Raw genomic sequence first — 18,219 nt, 5'->3', positions numbered from 1 at the left:
TCCCATAATCAAGAGTAAACGAAAAGGACAGAGAGGGTGAAGCCTAGCTTGGTGAAGAGTCTCCCAGTTCCATGTACAAAAGGCTAACCAAACCAAAGCTGGAATTTCTCATTTTCAATCATCACTATAATTCAACTTCCCTACAAGGTTATGGTATAAAGAAAATACATATTTCTGGGGAAAGAATGAGTGGTAATTTACATGAAGAATAGGTATGGAAGTTGAAAAAATGGAGAGAATTAGGAAGCCTTCTAAGAAAAAGTAACTAAACCTCACATCTAATCAACAAGCCTCTAAGCTTTGTTTGCTTCTCATTAATTACCAGTGGATGTTGCACTGTTGCAAATATTGGTTGTTGAAGTCTGTGTGTTTGATCCAAAACTCTTTGTATTCTCCAAATCCAACGTCTAACCATGGCTTCCTAACACCGTCGTAGTGTATAACGGCTGCCTTCTCGATGTCATCTTGTGGCACAGTAGAGTCATGGCCGAGTCCGAGCACATGCCATTGTCGCTCCACCGCTGTTGTTTGGTTATAGAATGTGACCCACCCAAAAGGCAAGCTTCCACCCTTCAAGATTGGCCGTTCATTACTCTGCATTCATTACAAAGTAGCTGTGAGGAATGATAGTACTGTATGTGCATTTGAACATTATTTTCTATTTCTAAAACTATGGTTTGTAAACGAACTATAGCAGAGATTAAACCAACATTTTGATGCTGTTTATATAAACTAATGCAATTTAAATTATCATAGTTTTAAACTACTACAAACGAAAAACATACTGTAAATTGAAATAACAAAGTATACAACTGTATTAAGACTCTCCTCAACCACTTCCTTTTCCTTCCTCCCTAGCTGGGGCGTGTGCAGATTACATTTTCCTACAGTGCTGCTTCATTTTGTTGAGTGAAAGCTTTTTCAATGAACTTCAGGAAAGAAGAGTTGGCAAGAATGAACCTTGAATGAAGAAGAAATCTTGGCCATTGTCATGTCCCTCGGTAATGATAAATCACCAGAACATATAGTTTCCAGGGGAATTCTTACAAGCTTGGAACAAGTGCACATCTTTAAGGTGTTCTAAGAGTTATTTAGAACGCTATACTCAATAAATGCCTAAAAGAAATTACATTTGGCCCGATCCTCAAAAGTATCCATCACTCGAACAGGTGATAACCATTTGTGCATTAGATTGAGGAATGGAGTCTAAAACAGTAAAACGTTCCCATGGAAACAATCCAAAAAAGTCCTCCAAATGACAATTTCAATTAACCAACAAGATATAAAAGTCTTTGATGCAGTTCTAATCACGAAGGAAGTGGTGGAAGAAAAGTCAGAAAAGGGTGGGGTCATCAGACCTGTTTTTGAAAAGTCATATGCTAATGTGGATGGGTTTGTAACTTTTTTTTACGAAGTATTGGAAGGAAAAGGATTCAGACAAAAATAAAGGTGGTGGGCAAGAGGATGCATTACCACAGGTTAGTTAAATTTAACAATGAGAACTCCTTTTTTGGCAAGCAGAATCTTATGGTTTATCCCTAAGCCCTAGGGTTCTTGTCATCTTCCGGAGAAGCCCATTTGGTTGGAGCACACTGGACTCAGCCCTCACTTCCTCCTTCAACCTATTCATGAGCCGACACTCCAAATGAGCTCTATCAACTTTGATAATGGAGCAGCAAACTGCTAAAAAAGGCGATGATACTCTTCGAAGGTGCTTTCTTGCTAGAGAGCTATGGATTTTTCACACAACATCGCCTTTTGTGTTGGTTGAAAGTTTTTTAGCAACAAATAACGAAATTGTCCCGACATAGGGTGCTTTCCTTCAATCTAGTAATGCAAAGACAATATCTCTCCTCCTAAGCAAAGCACAAAGCCTCCAGTTTTTCAGCTTATACTAACGGATTTAACACAAAATAATATTCCACCTAAGGCAACCAGCCATCAGGATTTGTTCCCTAAAAATTGGTTTCTCCAACTTCTTTAAACGAATGTCCTTTAGAAAGATTCTAGAGAAGTATATAATTAGGGAAAGATTCAAGAGTTCCTTTACTCTTCTAACTTCTAGCTAGCACATTAAATGAATCAAGCGTTCCCCTTACCATGATCCTCCTTGATCTTCTCCATTGGATACTTCTCCCGTGTGCCAAAATCCCTCCAACTTCTTAGCGAACTCCGACTCCATCTAACTATCAAGTAATCTATTCAACTCCTCACTTATCTCAGCAAGCTCTTTCCCATTTGTACTTTAACAGCCACCATTGTTTCTTCGATGGACTTGCATCTATCTATCTGTTCTCTCTCGCTCTCTCTATCCATCCATCTATTTATCTATCTATCTATACACACACATACATACATGTATGTAAATGTGTGTGTGTGTGTATATACATATTGTGATCATTCCCGATAGTTGAACAACTCCGATAACACTTGAGATGAAACCACATAGAGAAATATAGAATTAGGGAAAGATTCAAAAGTCCTCTTGCAGCATTACACTTCCAACTTCAAGCTAGACACCAAATGCATACCTCCCTTTGTTTTTTCAAGAAGAAACAAATTTTCATTCATAGACGAGAATAATGAAAAGAGCTAGAAAGATAAAAATTCCAGAAGTTATAATAGCCAATAAAGAACCTAGGAGAACAATGCGCTTAATTCCAGAAACAGAATTGCAAAACCAAAGAACCACTGAAGCCAAGACAAACCCACCAAAATGTAAAATTAGCATCTAAACCATAGCCCAAAAGACAAAGCTTTGTTAGAAGAAGTACAGCCTAAAGTACACAAGTAGCTAGGAGACAAGGTAGACTCATTTAACGAAGCATTGCAAGCAGAAACGCAAGTAAACGAAATATTAACTGAATTTAAAAAAAAAATTGCAGCCTAAAATATCTGCAGAATGCTGGACAGGAAGATATGATAAGCACATTCCGATGATTATAAACTAGGTAGATAGTGACTGCTAATACACAAACACGCAAAAATAGTTGCCTCTCCAGGAAAAGTAGTAGCACGCAACCAAAGCAACTAACATCAATTTTCTTACCAATCGTAGATATTTATGGTAGAGAGCAGTTAAATTTTCTTCCCTCCACCGTCTGAGATCAAATACGTTCATCCCAAATGCCCACGTACATGCCTTACTGTCAAACTTATCGGCAATCAGAGGATCTGAGAAGTTGATGAACATATCCATCCGTAGAAAAGAAACTTCACTTTCTTTACAAGTTTCAACAGCAACATTCACCTTCCCCTTCATATCAACGTGCCACAAACCAGATAAATCCTTTTGCACCACCACATCATGATCAAGAAGTATGACCTTATCCAGGGAAGGGAAGATGTTTGGCAGATAGAACCGCAGATAGTTGAGTTCGGAAGTAAACCTTGGGTCACTAGTATTTTGCATCGTCCATCCTAAATCATACTCCGTGGATAGCCATTTAAAGTCTTCCATGCTCAGGACCTCAATTGTGGCTTTTCCCTGAGGATTTAGTGAGAACCACATGGACATTGCTGGTAAGTTCAATGAATTGGTCACCAAGTGGAAGACAATTTTTTCCGGTTCCTGAAAATTTAAAACAGACAATTATACCTGTTTTCAGAGAATAAAATGTCCCTAATAGCCACTATAAATCAGTGCGAAGAGACAAAATCCACACGATATACAACCTTGAGAATGCCCTAGTACAAATCAAGAAATGGTATGTTTTAAGCTTTAAATTCTAATGTAGGTAAACAAAGTTGATTGCAATGCTCGAAGGGGAAAAATAAAAGGTACATGCCATAGCACTTGAAATAGTGGAGTTGACAACAACTGCACAAGCCAAAACGTTGTCGGAGAAGACAGCATAATGATACAACGTAGTGTCGTGCAACTTATTTTGTTCAGGAAGCAGCCTCTCCGAAGGTTGCAAAGCAAAGTACTCAGAAGTCAATCGCATTGATAGACAATGAAAGCCTTTAGGGGTGGTGCTTGCAGCAAGATTTAGAAGATAAGTAGCTTGTTTCTTTTGCATACGAACTTGCTCTTCAGCATTTTCAGCCATAGCCCGAAGCTTTGAAGACATTGCCGAGCAGTCTGGGAAAGCATTGCCCGCTTTTACTAATGAAGACTCCATACTTTTCATTTTCTGCAAAGCACTACAAATTCAAAAAGTTTTCAGGTGAAATTCCACTAGTTGATATTAAAAAGCTGGATATAATTTTCCATACACAAGTGTAGCTGGTTGACATTAAAGCATCCTTCATAATTTTTTAACTTTCTTTCAAACTCTCCTAACAAAAATGTGAAAAATGGCAATGAAATTCCTATTTACCTCTTTGTCAGTTCAGAATCCCTAGTAACATCCTCAACTACGTGTTCCAAGTCTTTGATTCGTAGCCTTAACTCTTTCATCAGATGAGAATTACTACCTGGTGGGGCAAAACCTAGGTAGGCTTTGGCTCTTATCAGTTGATCTATGATCTCCTTTACCTTATAATCTATAGATCTAGACTTGGCTGTGCGTACACTGTTATCGTGCTTGACAGTACTCCGATTAGATAGTGGATGTTTTGTCTCTATTTCCACATCTCTCACTCCCCTTGACTGACCATGCACATTATTATCCTGTCGTCCAGTTGCATTAAAAGAATGTTCCTGCAATCAAAATTTAGAACCAGTGTGTAGGTGAACTTATGTATAGTTCATACATGCTAGAGAAGAAGTTCACTGTTGCAGAACATTTCTGCTTCTAATGGTTCAGTTGGGGAAATAAAAACAACTTAAGCGAGGAACAAAGGTCAAAAAATATAAGAAGAGGAAGTCGTTTATAAATGATGTTGAGGCCACATATAGAAATTCCAATAATAAGAACCAAAATTAGTTCCCGGAATTGCAATGTAGCACATACCCCCCAAACTTGATTCACATTATTTATGTTGGTGTGATGATCACTAGGCCTTATCTTTTCAGAAATTCAAAGATTCCAAACTTAAGTAGTACAAAAATATGTCATCAGATGCATTAGATTAAAGAGATCTTTATGGTAGAATAAATATTTTTCATCAATATGTCAAAACATACCATACATTGTGAACATATTAGACTTGTATCAGGGCTTGAGGAAATTCAACACGATCAAATGTAAGAACCCAAAAAATTCATTTCCTTCAAATCACGTAGTTTAAACATTTGGTAAAAACATTAGGAAAAGAACTTTATATTGAAAGATTATTCACACAAAAGAAAACGTTTGATTCAAACACAATATTGGCTATATAAGAAATTGAACTTCAACCTATCAACACATACAAGCAACCAAACGTATGAGAATATTGAGAAAACTGAAACTCAAGGGAAGACCACCTTCGACTTGTTAATGTGAGAGAGGTTTTCTAAAATCTTTCTTCAAGGAATTCTTTAAATATCACAATGAACTCCAATCCAATTATCAATAGTTATGCTATTTTTATGTTTAAAAGTACCAGTATTCCTATACAATTATGCTTTAAAAAAGAAAGCCAAAACATGGTTCCAACAATCCAAAAAGTATTTTCCTTGTTTTTAAAGACCTTAATTGTTAGAAGAGTAGCATACTCAGGAATAATAAACATAGTTTAAGAACCAGTAAAATTCAATTGCAACTTCTAAAATAAGAACGTAAACAGGAGTTGAAGAACAAAAACAATTATCAACAATGTCAGGCTTCTCAAGAAATTTTTTTGCAGCAGGATAGTGATCAATAATTACATTGAAGAATGAAATAAACAATATACAAAACCAAGGAAGGCATTACACTCCTAATATTGCAAAACGCCACACATATACATTTTGAATATCATTTGGAAGGAGATATCCGAGAGAATTAAAAGCATTTGTAGAACAGAGTACCTCTTTCCCATCATTCTCAAACCGTGTATCATTATTTACTTCGTTTGGTTTGCTTCCTGCAGTTCAAATGGAATAGCCCAGATAAAAGTAAAATAAATAAGAGAGATGAGAACCGCAGGGGAAAAGTAAAACACAAGGAAAAACACAAACCAAAATCAAGGGAGTTATTTCCTTCTCTAGGATGAAATTTTTTATCTTCCAAAACAATAGATTTGGGTTCTTTCAAGCCTTCGCCCGCTTCCTTCATGACAATGCGAGTATAGATCAAATTCAGAACGTGCCAATGATACCAAGGGAATGACTGATTTAACTGATATGTAAGAATACCTGTCCGATTGAGTTAAGTGCTTCAACATCTCTCCACTTCTGCAAAGAACAATCGGGAACTGAAAACAAATTTGCAGTGAAAGAATAACAGCTAAGCCTACGCCAAAAATCAAAATCACTAAACGCTACAACAATCCAATTCTCTCATTTCAGCAAATCATTCACCTCGCGAACTAAAACAGAACCCACAAACAAAATTCAATAAGAACACAAACTGAAAGAACAACAGTCATACCCTGCTCCATAAATCTTCGATGAACTCCCTCCGCCCTGAATCAAAACAACCAACAAAATCAATCAAAACAAAACACACACTCGTCCTCTTCCATTAAGTAGTCAAAAAAGAACAACACAATAGGAGAAAAACAAAACAAAACAAAACAAACCATCAGAGGTGATGATCTTGGGGTGGTGAGAAACAAGAACCAATGGAGCAATAACAGAGAAAGATAGCAGAGAGAGGATCAGAATCCTCTGGCATCGACGAAGAAGCTTCATCAACGCCGCCTTCCAACAGTGGATCCCTTGAACAATTCCTCACGAAAACCATAAAAACCACATTCAAACTGGTCAGCGATGGAGGGAGAAATGAAATCAACGTATTGCTTCAAGAATACGGAACATCAAGGGAACGAAAATGAGGCAAAAAAAGAGGAGAAGTGGCTTCTAGGGTTTAGGGTCAATCATTATAATATTCGTTTTCTTCTCCTTCAATCGCAAGCCGGTTGTTGAGAGAGAAAGAAAGAAAGAAAGAAGAAGAAGCTTGCTCTCGGCCATGTTCGGCTGGTTCTGTATGTGAGTTTTCTGTCACCATTTTTTTTTTTTTTCGCTTTATTTTATTCCTAACATGTCTTAAATAATATTCTCCTTATTTCATTTTATTTCCTTACTTTTAATTCTAACACGCTTTAAAATTCGTTTATATGATTAATTAATTTATTTTTATTTCTTTTTTATTCCTCATTTTGTATTGTGTGATGTCTGTTGGGCGAACACGACTCTCCACAATAGTATGATATTGTCGTTTTGGGCTTCCCAAAAAGCCTCATACCAATGAAGTTAGTATTCCTCACTTATAAACTCATGATCATTTCCTAGATTAGCCGATGTGGGACTTTCATCATCCAACAATGCCGACAGTGCTTTATATATGAAAAATAAAAATAATGATATTATTTTCCTTAAATAAATTAATAATAATGGTATTTTTTTTTAATAAATTTTGAGTTTGTGTTAAGTTTCATCGTGATATGATAAGTCCAATCGAGTATTACAACAACCACAATTTCCTGCTTTCAACAGCTTCCAAACTCAAGCATTCTACTAGATCGAAAACTATGGTTGACAAACTGTTATCGATCATCCAATATCAATAATACGTTATAAGCATCTTCAAAATTCTCACCAAGTTCAAAGATGGTATATTCAAGATGTTAGTATTCTATTTCATAACTTCTCAAGTGATCCAGAGCATCGATCTTAGTGTTATTATCCCACTTCAAAACTTCGGATGTTTATTTCACCTATCCTTATTCTATACATCACTCTAATCAGTCAGGATAATAACAAAAATGAATACCCTGCTCATCCAAAGTTTTGAACTTTGACAATAATACCAAGATCGGTGCTCTAGATCACTTGAGAAGCTGTGAAAGAAAATACGAACATCTTGAATATACCACCTTTGAGCTGGGTGAGAAATTTGAAAATGCTTATAGCGATGGATGATCGGCGGCTGTAAAGGCTTCACTGATTGAGTTAGGGTTTGGCTTTGGGGAGTATTCGGAATACCAAACCCCAACTCAAGAGGAAAATTTTGATATTTAAGAATACCAAGATCAATCAATGCTCTAATATGAGAAATAGAATTGGGAAGCTGTGTTCTCAGTGATATTCATAACTTTAAATAGAATACAAACTAGCAACTAATACTTACCTCTAAAGAAAATATAAACTAAATAAATATTGAGAATAAAATAAAATATACTATAAATCAAATAATAAATGAAGGAATATTAATATATAATATTTAAGATATATTTCATAAACAATATATTCTCTAAATATTATATCTCAATATAAAAGTCGATTGTTTAATCTCTTTTATCAAGCACTTGAGTTTAATATATTAAATTAGAATGCTCGTAGATCTACGCTTAGTTTAAAATTTTTAAATTGCTTTTTCAATTTTGTAATTTTTAAAAATCAATTTTGTTATCGTCTTATCTTTTTTATAATACCATGTGATTTTGTTGAATTTATTGAAATATCTTGTGATTGTTGGATGAAAGTCTCACATGGATTAATTTAGGGAATGATCATGGACTTATAATCCATAAATACTATCTCTATTCGTACGAGACCTTATGGGGAATCCCAAAACAGAGCCACGAGAACTTATACTCAAAGTAGACAATATCATACCATTGTAGAGAGCCGTGTTCAACTAATATGATATCAGAGTCATGTTCTAAACTTTGTCATGCGACGGGTGAACTATATTTATGGACAGTCGTGTTCAACTAATATGATATCAGAGTCATGTCCTAAACTGAGTCATGTTCTAAACTTTGTCATGCGACAGGTGAACTATATTTATGAACAGTCGTGTTCAACTAATATGATATCAGAGTCATGTCCTAAACTTTGTCAAAATAAAATAGTGGTTAAAAGTGTTAGAATTAACAATAAATAAATAAATAAAGGTGGTTAATAAGGAAGATTTGAAAAATAATTGGTGTTCGATGGTGACCAATGTGATTCTATAGGGACAAGTGGCAGTGTCGAGGTGTCGTCGGGGTTCGGTAATGGTGGGGCCCACACAAAATTTTTCAACGGTTTTTGAAAAATTTATTGAAAATAAAATTCCATTAATTTAATTTGAGATTGATTGTTTGGGGGTGTCGTTGGCTTTTCCTTTCAATTAAATTATACAAAATATAATTTTAATTATAATTTCATTAATTTTATATTAATTAGATCATTTTAATTTAAATTATTTTTTATATAAGATTAAATAATTTAACGACTCTCGAAATTTATCTACAATTATCTCAATTTCTTATTCGTCATTTGATTACAAGAATTGAGAAAAAAAAAAAAGAAAAAAAAAAAAGAAAAAACGAAAGTATATTACGTGGCTTATTTAGGAGAAAAATATATAAAAGAAAAAGAAAGTTAAGATGCACTAGCCCTCTCGCTTGTGCAGCCACCCAGCCCCTTCTTCTTCATCTTCTCCGGGGACTTGCTTCTTTGGCGAACAACGATTCGGCGCCGCAGCGAGTAACCCACGAACTCCTCGGCCACACCACTACGAACCCCGGACGGAAGTGGGGAAAACCTCACGATCGAGTTGTGACGGCGCGAACTCCTTCTTCTTTGGTGAAGCCCAGCACGAGCAGTGATTCATTCAGACGAACTTTAGGCGGCTATTTGTCTTCCTATCTCTGGCGATTCGCGACTGCAAGCAATTACTAACAACCCGAGCGGCGTGGCCTCTGCTCCTTGCGTTTTGGAAGGCCACCAATTTCTCTCATTCGGCAAGGTTTGGCACTGACTCACGCTAAATCGGCCTTATATTTTCGTTGCCCATTCCCTAAGGGCTCAAATTATGGAGGTTTTGGCTATTTCGAACACCAACCAGTTAGGTTTCGGGGCCATTTAGTGGTGGCGATCGTGGGTAATGTTGTGGTCTAGACTCTTTCTAACTCAATTAGAGTGTATTAGATCAGTATTCAATCCTTTGAAGCTATCTCTGTGTAGTTTTGTAGTTTCGGATTGATTCGGAATGTTAAAATAGGGTTTAAGGTCGTTTTTGGGTAAGAGCATTCTTTTTTGAAGAGTAATTCGGTTTTGATTGAGGTATGCTTCCTGAAGGAGATCTCTAGAACGTGTAGTAAGTTAAGGGTCAGTAGGATGAGTTTTGAAAAGAACTATTGGGGTGCTTGGGGAGGGGCCAATACGTCATTAAGTCATTGGTGCGTCTTGGGTAAAAATGGACCATGGGCGATGCAACCGTTCAAGGTTTTGGGCACAAATGCTCAAGGGTGCACCATCGAAAAGTATTGAGATCCTGACTTTAAATGGTCAGGGATCGATGAAACTCGGAGTTAGTTTCAAAGAACTTCGCAAGATCTAAATATGAGTGTTGAGAGACTTAGTGGATATGAGTTTTCGCATTGAGCTTGAGTAAATATTGAGTATGCATGACTTGCTGTGTTGATCATGTTGAACTCTTTACTTGTTTCATGTAGAAAGAGCATGTTTATTTGCATGTAAGAAGCATGATGTTTTTCATTGCATGCTCTATGTTTTTTGATGGCTCCCCATGTGTTAGGTAGTACTTATTATTGAGTATGTGTTATGTACTAGCTCACCAACTGATTTTGCCGGTGATGATGACTATTGTGAACTTGGTGATGCTGAAGAGGAGACTTGAAAGGGATAGACCATTTGATGTTTTAGATATTCTTTTTGTTAATTGGATTCAATTAATTGGTGTGTAGAAATTTTTGTTTTAATTCAAGGTTTAGTTATTAATTTTTATTTTTGCGTTGCATAGGTTGTAATAGACTTCTTAGGCTACCTTTATGGATTGAGTTTGTTGTGAAGTATCTTGCATCTTTATATATTTAGAATGTTGGGAGTGTTTTGTTATATCTAGATAAATTGAAGTTAATTTATTAGTCTTTTGAGTTGAAGTTTAGAATTGTTGTTAATCAAGTGTAAATAAATGGGTAGTTTTCATGGCGTACCTCATGATGCTTTCAAAAATTTTTGGAGCCTTAAAATTTGTATTTGAGGGAGTTCTTCTTGTAGACTGACCTAAAAAACTAGGTTGTTTAGTTAATTAGGGCTAATGGTCTTTCCCACCCTCCTCTCCATCACCAGGTATGATTACTTATTGTCTATGACATTACCTGATTTGCTTTAACTCCTTGTGTTGTATGAGTATTGCTTGACTTGTTATATGATCATATTTGACTTGCTGCATGTTGCCTTGAGTTATGAATAGTTAGGCATTAGATGTTCTTTTAGCTGGCCAGTGGTAGCATCTATTACCTCTGATCTTTATCTTTTTTAAAACAATTTTTTTTGACATTGATACGGCCTTACAGACATGGAAGTAAACCTTGGAGGCATTCCTTTTGACTTGGACTTCCATCCGTCTGAGCAGTTGGTTGCAGCTGGACTGATTGACGGCAATCTTCTCTTGTACTTTCTCTTCCAGGTTTCTATTTTATTTTATTTTGTTTCCTTGATCATTTATTGAATAGTATATTCGTCTTTGCAGGTACCGTTATAGTCCAAATGCTTTACCCCAAAGGTATAGAAATCTTATCATCTCCCCCATCAATATGCTCTTCACGTGATTTTATCAAAGTCTTCTAACCTACAATATAAGTCGAGTTTTAAATCATAAGATGACAAAGTGACTGCACCAACGAACCAAGCTAGTCTATTCATGCTCGCTTAAATTTTTTTTCCTATCTTAGGCTCTTGAAAGTTCGTGCACATAGTGAATCTTGCAGAGCTGTTCGATTCATCAATGGCGGACGTGGTATTGCATTTTTTGATTGCTGTTACTTCCCTATTATTTTGTACTTTCCCTGGCAGGTTATTATTGACGTTGACCTGAAAATGATTGGTATTTGGTCTGTTATCAGCAATTTTGACTGGTTCTCCAGACCATTCCATTCTTGCTACAGATGTGGAGACTGGTTCTGTTATTGCTCGTCTTGAAGATGCTCATGAGTAGGTTCCTTTTCTATTGGTTATAAGTTTTCCATCATCATGCATATTCAATGCAATGTAAATTGAGTAATAACGCAGTCCACTTTATTTTGCAGTGATGCAGTCAATAGATTGGTCAACGTAACTTCAGAAACCATTGCTTCAGGAGATGACAATGGGTGTATCAAGGTTCTTTTTTTTGTCCTTGTCATTCTCTTTTCTGTTTCCTAATTTTACGTTTCGTCACTACTTTGAAGATCTAACTGACTTGGAAAAGTAGAAAATTTAAAAAATAGAGAATTTGAGCACCAGAGTTTCTAATGAGCACAATATTATTATTACCTATAGAATTGGCCCCGAGTAATTACAGCTTTGACATTCTACCATGGTTGATTTGGTCTTAAAAAAATTAGATAGAAGAACGAATGCTAGAGATGATATGGTCGGCCCAACTTCAAGGGCTTAATGCAATAAAGACTTATTGGATTGACAACCAAGGAACTTGAACTGACGTATACAGTATACTAGATTGCTGGTCCCTTTTGAAGAGACACTTGATGTGCAACACGGTCTTTAGTTGCATTAACTTTATTATTCATTGAGCTAATGCTCTATACTTGACTTAACTGTGACTGTGACGCGCCGCTACTTATTGTTTGAGCACCCGTAAATGGTTGTAGAATGGAGGAAACTCAGTAATAGGCTATGAGTAACTGATGTCAAATGTTGTGGTTTTCTTTGACATTCTAATGTCTTTTTGACTAACTGATGTTCCTTCAAGGTATGGGATACCAGACAACGATCTTGCTGCAATTCGTTTGAAGCTCATGAAGATTATATTTCAGATATGACCTATTCGTCTGATTCCATGAAACTTTTGGCTACAAGGTAATCCTTGTTATAACTATTATTTCTCTCCAGTTTTATTAACTTAATACCAGGAACATTTCTGAAATTTGTTGAACTTGAGCCTTAGGATTTTTTTGCTGCTAGACTGAGGTATGACAATGGTTTTGTTATCTCTTGCTAAATTTTTTCCATTTAATTTATAGAGGTTTGAGATCACTTGAAGTTAGAAATTAAAAATGTTGTTTCTATCTATGAAGAGTTGCCATAAATAAATCTATAAGGTGTCAAGAAGCAATTTTATGAATTCCTATTTGTCGTCTTCTAGATACTACTCTCTTCTTCAGTGTGGAGAAATTGAATGCATTGTGGATTATATTAAGAAATTAGGTGACACCGTTATAGTAAACGTCACTTTTTTTTAAAAAAAATATTATATTGCCTCTTCCTCATGATTTTATCGTTTTTTTTTCTTTTTGTAGTGGAGATGGGACTCTATCTGTTTGCAATCTCAGGAGAAACAAGGTTAGCCGTTACAAGTTTGTTTCGACATAATTTGTGCCTCTACAATGTGTTAACTACCATCTTTTAACTATTTCCGTTTCTGTGTGCATACACATTTAAACTTGATATTAGTTTTCTGAAGTTGATTAAAAAATTTTATTTTGCTTTTCTCGTTGATTCATCTTATTTAAGTGCAGGTCCATGCTCGGTCCGAGTTTTCAGAAGTTGAGTTGCTATCTGTTGTTATCATGAAGGTAGCTTTACGTATGATGAAGTAGCAATCATATTTCAGTCATGTATTTACATATTTGTTTTGGAAGTTCGTTGGGGCTTGGTGAAATCTTATTTCCCTCCCCATCATTTGTAAATTTTGTTTTTTCCAATGCAAAGATTGAAACCAGGCTGACAAATCTGGTTCAAATATAATTGGGAGTAATCTATTTCATATGGGCGCATCATTCAGGAAACTTTGGTGAAAAAAAATGCTCTCCCCTCTCCCATAAACCATAACTGCCTTTTCTGAACCTCTGGTCACCATAACCACAGCCATCCAACTTCACCTCCCTGTAATTTTAGCTTATTTCTTCATTTTTTTTTTTTTTTTGTCAGAATGGACGTAAGGTCGTCTGTGGATCACAAACTGGAACTCTATTATTGTATTCATGGGGTTGCTTCAAGGACTGCAGGTGCACATATATGATGATTTTTCTTGAATATGTATAATGTTTTGGTCTGATCATTTTAGTGAAACTAGGAATTCCTGCTTGTGCTAAGGTGTATTAATATTAATGCTACCTCTCTTCTTTTCCTTTGTTGGTTTAATCCTTATTTATTTTGTTTTAACTTCATTCTTCTTCAGTGATCGCTTTGTTGATCTCTCTCAAAACCCTGTGAATGCGTTGCTAAAGGTAAGCATTTGTGTAATGTCTAGCAGTATTGTCCTTTTTTTAGTATCGTCAAGAAATCTTTCAATTACAGTGCTAGTTCTTTCCTTCCTTTTAGCTTGATGAAGACAGGGTCGTTGCTGCATCTGAGAGTGGACTCATCAGGTGAGAACTTTGGTGGATAGAGTCATCGTATTTTTATCTTCCATTTGTTATAGTTCACTTATTCATGTTTTTTCCATCAGTCTGGTAGGCGTATTACCCAACAGAATAATCCAACCAATTGCAGAACACTCTGACTATCCTGTGGAGCGGCTTGGTAAGATGTTTTTCTGTATTGGCTGATATTAAGCAGAGTTTTTTGAAGCTCTCGGTGCAAAAAAAATGCTGAGCTTTTTTTAATGAGGCACACAATTGTTTAATTTGTATAATTTCTTTTTAAAATGAAGAAAAATACTGTTACAAATAATAAGAGATGAAAAGTGTACGAAAATTGGCTTTTATTCTAGATGGGAAGGAAAAGTGATTAGTTTTTAAGAATATTTTTGATTTCTTCCTGACAACTTAGAATTTTTTTTTTAAATAGTAGGAAGTATGACGCCAAGTCATTTAGGTGCACTCCACAAGCACTAAGGCGTGCACCTCAAGCGGGCTTCATTAACGGAACCTCATTCTTTTTAAGTGAGGTGCAGGAGTTGTGCCACAGTGGGCTTTTTAGACAGATACTTAGTAATCCATATTTATTTTATGAATGAATTAACGACCTCGAGTTTCTTTCACTGTTAATTTCGCGTATGATTTGTGTTTTATGGTCTGTCAACACTCGATGATTTGCCTTTTCTTCTTCTTCTCTCTCTCCCCGTCACTCTCTGTTCAATCACTGCGTTACTTAAATTTAGGGGAAATGTTTAGTATAACATTTTAACAGTTTTGTCTTGTCTTGTAGCCTTTTCCCATGATAAAAAGTTTCTCGGCAGTATTTCACATGATTATATGTTAAAGGTAATCATCTCTCTCTTTCTCTCTCGTTATAACTGTTTTGATCTGCTGATTTCATTTTGGCTATCCCAAACTTTTGCTAGCATTTTTTTCTCATTTTTGATATAAAAGAAAACCAATTTTCATTTCAATGAAAGAACTACGAACAAGGAAAGTCATAAAAAGAAGGGATTTATCAAAAGAGCAATAGCAACACTGAAAATGTACTAAAAAGAAAAGAACCTCAACTTTTGGTAAACAAAAACAGTAGATAATTACAAATAAGTTTGAACGAAGAGACCAAACAGAACTGCAGAAGCATTAAAGAATGTCAAGTTCCTCCCATCTGCTATATCTTCCGAGCAACATTCTCCTGTTCCATTTCAACCAGAAGAATCATAAAGCAGGTAAGGAGCTGGTCTGCCACAGAGTCTTACCCCTCCCCAAAACAAACGGTCTAAGGCAACTTCTTCAATAGTCTCCCGAACACTCAATCTCTACCTTTAAGCTAGATTGAAGCATTGTCAGAATCGCCTCTAAACAATGGTGTAATTGTTCATATTTTTTTTGGTTAAAGTCTCTTCTTGGTGAATAAAAATTAACAGGATCTTTTTTTTTTGTTAAATTTGAAATTGCTATTAGAGTTAGGGAGGCCTCACACTTGGTTTCACGTCTTCAAGCCTTTAATGAATTGTTCTCTTCCTATTTGTTGCCAGTTAATCGTTTATGACATATCAAGACTCTAATATCTGTGTTATTCTTCGTGCAGCTATGGGATATGGATTTATTGCAAAGTTCTGAAAACGTTTCAAATGGTCCGGCCGTGGTAGCTGCAGGTGCAAGTGCCAGTGACAATCTATTTGCTTTCATGTAAGCCCCGCATTTGGATTTGGACTTTAATTGAAACAACAATTAGGCTGCAAACATTTTGTTTGGTTTAGGTGGTTGGAAACAGAACTTAAATCTAGTGAAATGGACAAATTACTCTGATAGTTACATTTTTTCTCCTTTGTCCCCCTATTTCCAGAGCGAGAGAGGATTGTCCTAAATCATTATTTCTCGACTGCTGGTTTATACCAGGTGACATAATTAATGATATGGTGAAGTCATGGGACAATCCTCTCTCGCTCTAAAAATATTATATTTAGGGAACCATCACATTATATTTAGGATTACTCCTACAAGATCATTTTAGATTTAAATAAATCAAGAATCCAACATCAGATTTTCCTATCAAGTCTATAACAGAAAGTATTCTAGCTACTCTAGTTGAACCATGTATGTTTTAAATACAATCTTATGCTTTTTGCAGGGACTAGAAAAGAGAAGACCTAAAGCGTAGGAAGGATCCAAAGAATGGCTTGAACAAATCGTCAATTTATAGTATGGTAGTTTAGCTCCTTCAGGGTGCGTTTAGGATAGTATTTATATGGGTTTGAATATGATGCTGCAACTGCAATTTTTTGCTGTATGGTGCCAACAAGTGATTGTTGATTTTCTCCATGAACCTGTTGAAGAGAGAGTGGTTAGGTGCGTTTGCTACACTTTTCTTTTAAAAAAATCATCTTGGCTCTGTAACATTTTTGGTTTTACTTGAATGTTGGATATTTATGTTCTTATTGTTGTTATTGTTGGATTGTAATTTTCGATTCAGAACTAAATATCGAATGAGATATAGATTTTTCTTTCTTTTGTTTGTCATTTCTTATGAGTTCGGGGACTGAGTTTTGAGCCAGTTGATTGACTTTTTCTCATTGAAGTCGACCGACTTCTCGTCTTCTCACAGTTCGACTTTTTTAGGCAATATACTTTTTACACTTAAAAAGAAATTCTTTTCTTAAGTTCTTGCATAGAACTACAAAATTGGTATGGTATGCATTTTTTTGGTATTACTGTTTTGTTCAAAGCTTTGATAGGTGGAAGCATTTAGTTTATATATATTATTTAAGGAAGGAAATTAAAGGCAAATGTTATAAAATAGATAAGAAGGAAAAAAGAATAATGTGAAGTAGAAGCAAAAACACTAAAAAGTTATAATTATTATGTTTTTGGAAACATTATTTGAAGCAATAAAGATTAGGACAGTGAATTAGTGATGAAGAAAAGACATCTCACTTCACAATTTAATGGGCATTCATTATTATCTCAACTTAGTTCATCTTCCCCACACATTGAAATTGAAATTGAAATTGAAAATGAAAATGGACCATTTTGATTTAGATTCCTTAGTTGTTTAGGGTACGAATAAGAACATTTGAAGTTGGACCCATAAACAGTGAAGAGTACAAAATGAAAGAATCAAAGAATATATCATAAAGCCATCTCTTCTCATATTGGTCCCCTTTTTATGAACTCTCACATGTCTTCTTCATTCACTCCTTCATTTCATTCTCTTCTAGTTTTCAAAGAACACATCACCAACCAAACACTGTTCATCCAATCCTTATAACCAAACATAGCAACCAATTATGATGTATCAATGTTGTTAGGGATGGGAAGTTGGGATGTTCCCGTCCCAACTTACTCACTCACTATGAGCATTCTAATTAAGGTCGGAATCAACTGGTCAAAGTGAATTGTATTTTTCATGTTTTTTTTTTTTGTACTATGTTACATCTAGCTAAACTGAGAGAGTTGAACTTATGATTTGTGAAGTTCGAATAAATAAGTACATGAATGGACGGAGACCACATCTGAATGAGAGTGTTCATAAGGTTATGATGATTACGAAATATTAAACAATGATTGACTGAAATACCACCCGATATCTGGCTTTGATACTATTTGTAACAGTGAAAGTTTATTGTTAGCCGATATTATTCTCTTTGGGCTTCCCCTAAAGACTTTAAAACACGTTTACTAGGGAGAAATTTCCACATCTTTATAAGGAATGATCTGTTCTCCTCTTCGACCGACGTGGGATCTCACATTGAAAGTTATTACATATACCGTTAAGGTGCACTTTAACAAACTCAAAAGTTCAGTGCGGTTAGCTTGAAGCAATTCTATATTTAGAGAACTTCTAAAAATGAGGACATAGACCCATGTTTGTGTGTGGAGATAATTTTC

The 18,219-nt window shown here is 35.5% G+C and overlaps 2 protein-coding genes across 4 annotated transcripts; one reads left to right on the top strand and one right to left on the bottom strand.

Moving 5' to 3' along the window:
• Window positions 1–84: 84 nt before the first annotated feature.
• On the bottom strand, window positions 85–7,056 carry LOC111497638 (probable galacturonosyltransferase 6). Of its 3 annotated transcripts, none has more exons than XM_023148481.1 (9): window positions 6,592–7,056; window positions 6,441–6,475; window positions 6,206–6,302; window positions 6,029–6,119; window positions 5,879–5,934; window positions 4,323–4,645; window positions 3,789–4,146; window positions 3,050–3,571; window positions 85–594 (listed from the first exon to the last, which is right to left on the bottom strand). In XM_023148481.1, the coding sequence occupies exons 1-9, from the start codon at window positions 6,592–6,594 to the stop codon at window positions 319–321; spliced, it is 1,761 nt and encodes a 586-aa protein (XP_023004249.1). In that variant the 5' UTR covers window positions 6,595–7,056; the 3' UTR covers window positions 85–318. The 3 variants fall into 3 exon arrangements, with proteins under 3 accessions (XP_023004249.1, XP_023004248.1, XP_023004250.1); XM_023148480.1 differs by having other exon boundaries at window positions 6,206–6,244; window positions 6,592–7,055; XM_023148482.1 differs by having other exon boundaries at window positions 6,206–6,264; window positions 6,592–6,656.
• A 2,328-nt stretch (window positions 7,057–9,384) lies between these two features.
• On the top strand, window positions 9,385–16,842 carry LOC111497643 (WD repeat-containing protein 55). The gene is made up of 16 exons (XM_023148489.1): window positions 9,385–9,749; window positions 11,323–11,419; window positions 11,499–11,531; window positions 11,701–11,765; window positions 11,872–11,959; window positions 12,055–12,127; window positions 12,720–12,826; window positions 13,267–13,309; window positions 13,486–13,542; window positions 13,898–13,974; window positions 14,148–14,196; window positions 14,291–14,337; window positions 14,418–14,491; window positions 15,119–15,174; window positions 15,920–16,020; window positions 16,463–16,842. Exons 2-16 carry the CDS (start codon window positions 11,325–11,327, stop codon window positions 16,467–16,469), a joined length of 972 nt encoding a protein of 323 aa, XP_023004257.1. The 5' UTR covers window positions 9,385–9,749; window positions 11,323–11,324; the 3' UTR covers window positions 16,470–16,842.
• The last annotated feature ends 1,377 nt before the right edge of the window (window positions 16,843–18,219 follow it).

Source organism: Cucurbita maxima, unplaced genomic scaffold (genome assembly GCF_002738345.1).
Source record: "Cucurbita maxima cultivar Rimu unplaced genomic scaffold, Cmax_1.0 Cma_Scf00024, whole genome shotgun sequence".
In the NCBI taxonomy this organism is placed as follows: Eukaryota; Viridiplantae; Streptophyta; class Magnoliopsida; order Cucurbitales; family Cucurbitaceae; genus Cucurbita; species Cucurbita maxima.
Note: the sequence above shows the minus strand (reverse complement) of the source record. Positions and strands in the feature narration are given on the sequence as shown.

Coding starts and splice junctions, on each gene's coding strand:
- LOC111497638 (XM_023148480.1), bottom strand. CDS start 6,703: ATGAAGCTTCTTCGTCGATGCCAGAGGATTCTGATCCTCTCTCTGCTA. Junction 6,120..6,205: donor CACTTAACTCAATCGGACAG/GTATTCTTACAT, acceptor ATTGTCATGAAG/GAAGCGGGCGAAGGCTTGAA. Junction 3,572..3,788: donor CCACTATTTCAAGTGCTATG/GCATGTACCTTT, acceptor TTAAATTTTCAG/GAACCGGAAAAAATTGTCTT.
- LOC111497643 (XM_023148489.1), top strand. CDS start 11,325: ATGGAAGTAAACCTTGGAGGCATTCCTTTTGACTTGGACTTCCATCCG. Junction 12,128..12,719: donor ATGACAATGGGTGTATCAAG/GTTCTTTTTTTT, acceptor TGTTCCTTCAAG/GTATGGGATACCAGACAACG. Junction 13,310..13,485: donor GCAATCTCAGGAGAAACAAG/GTTAGCCGTTAC, acceptor ATTTAAGTGCAG/GTCCATGCTCGGTCCGAGTT.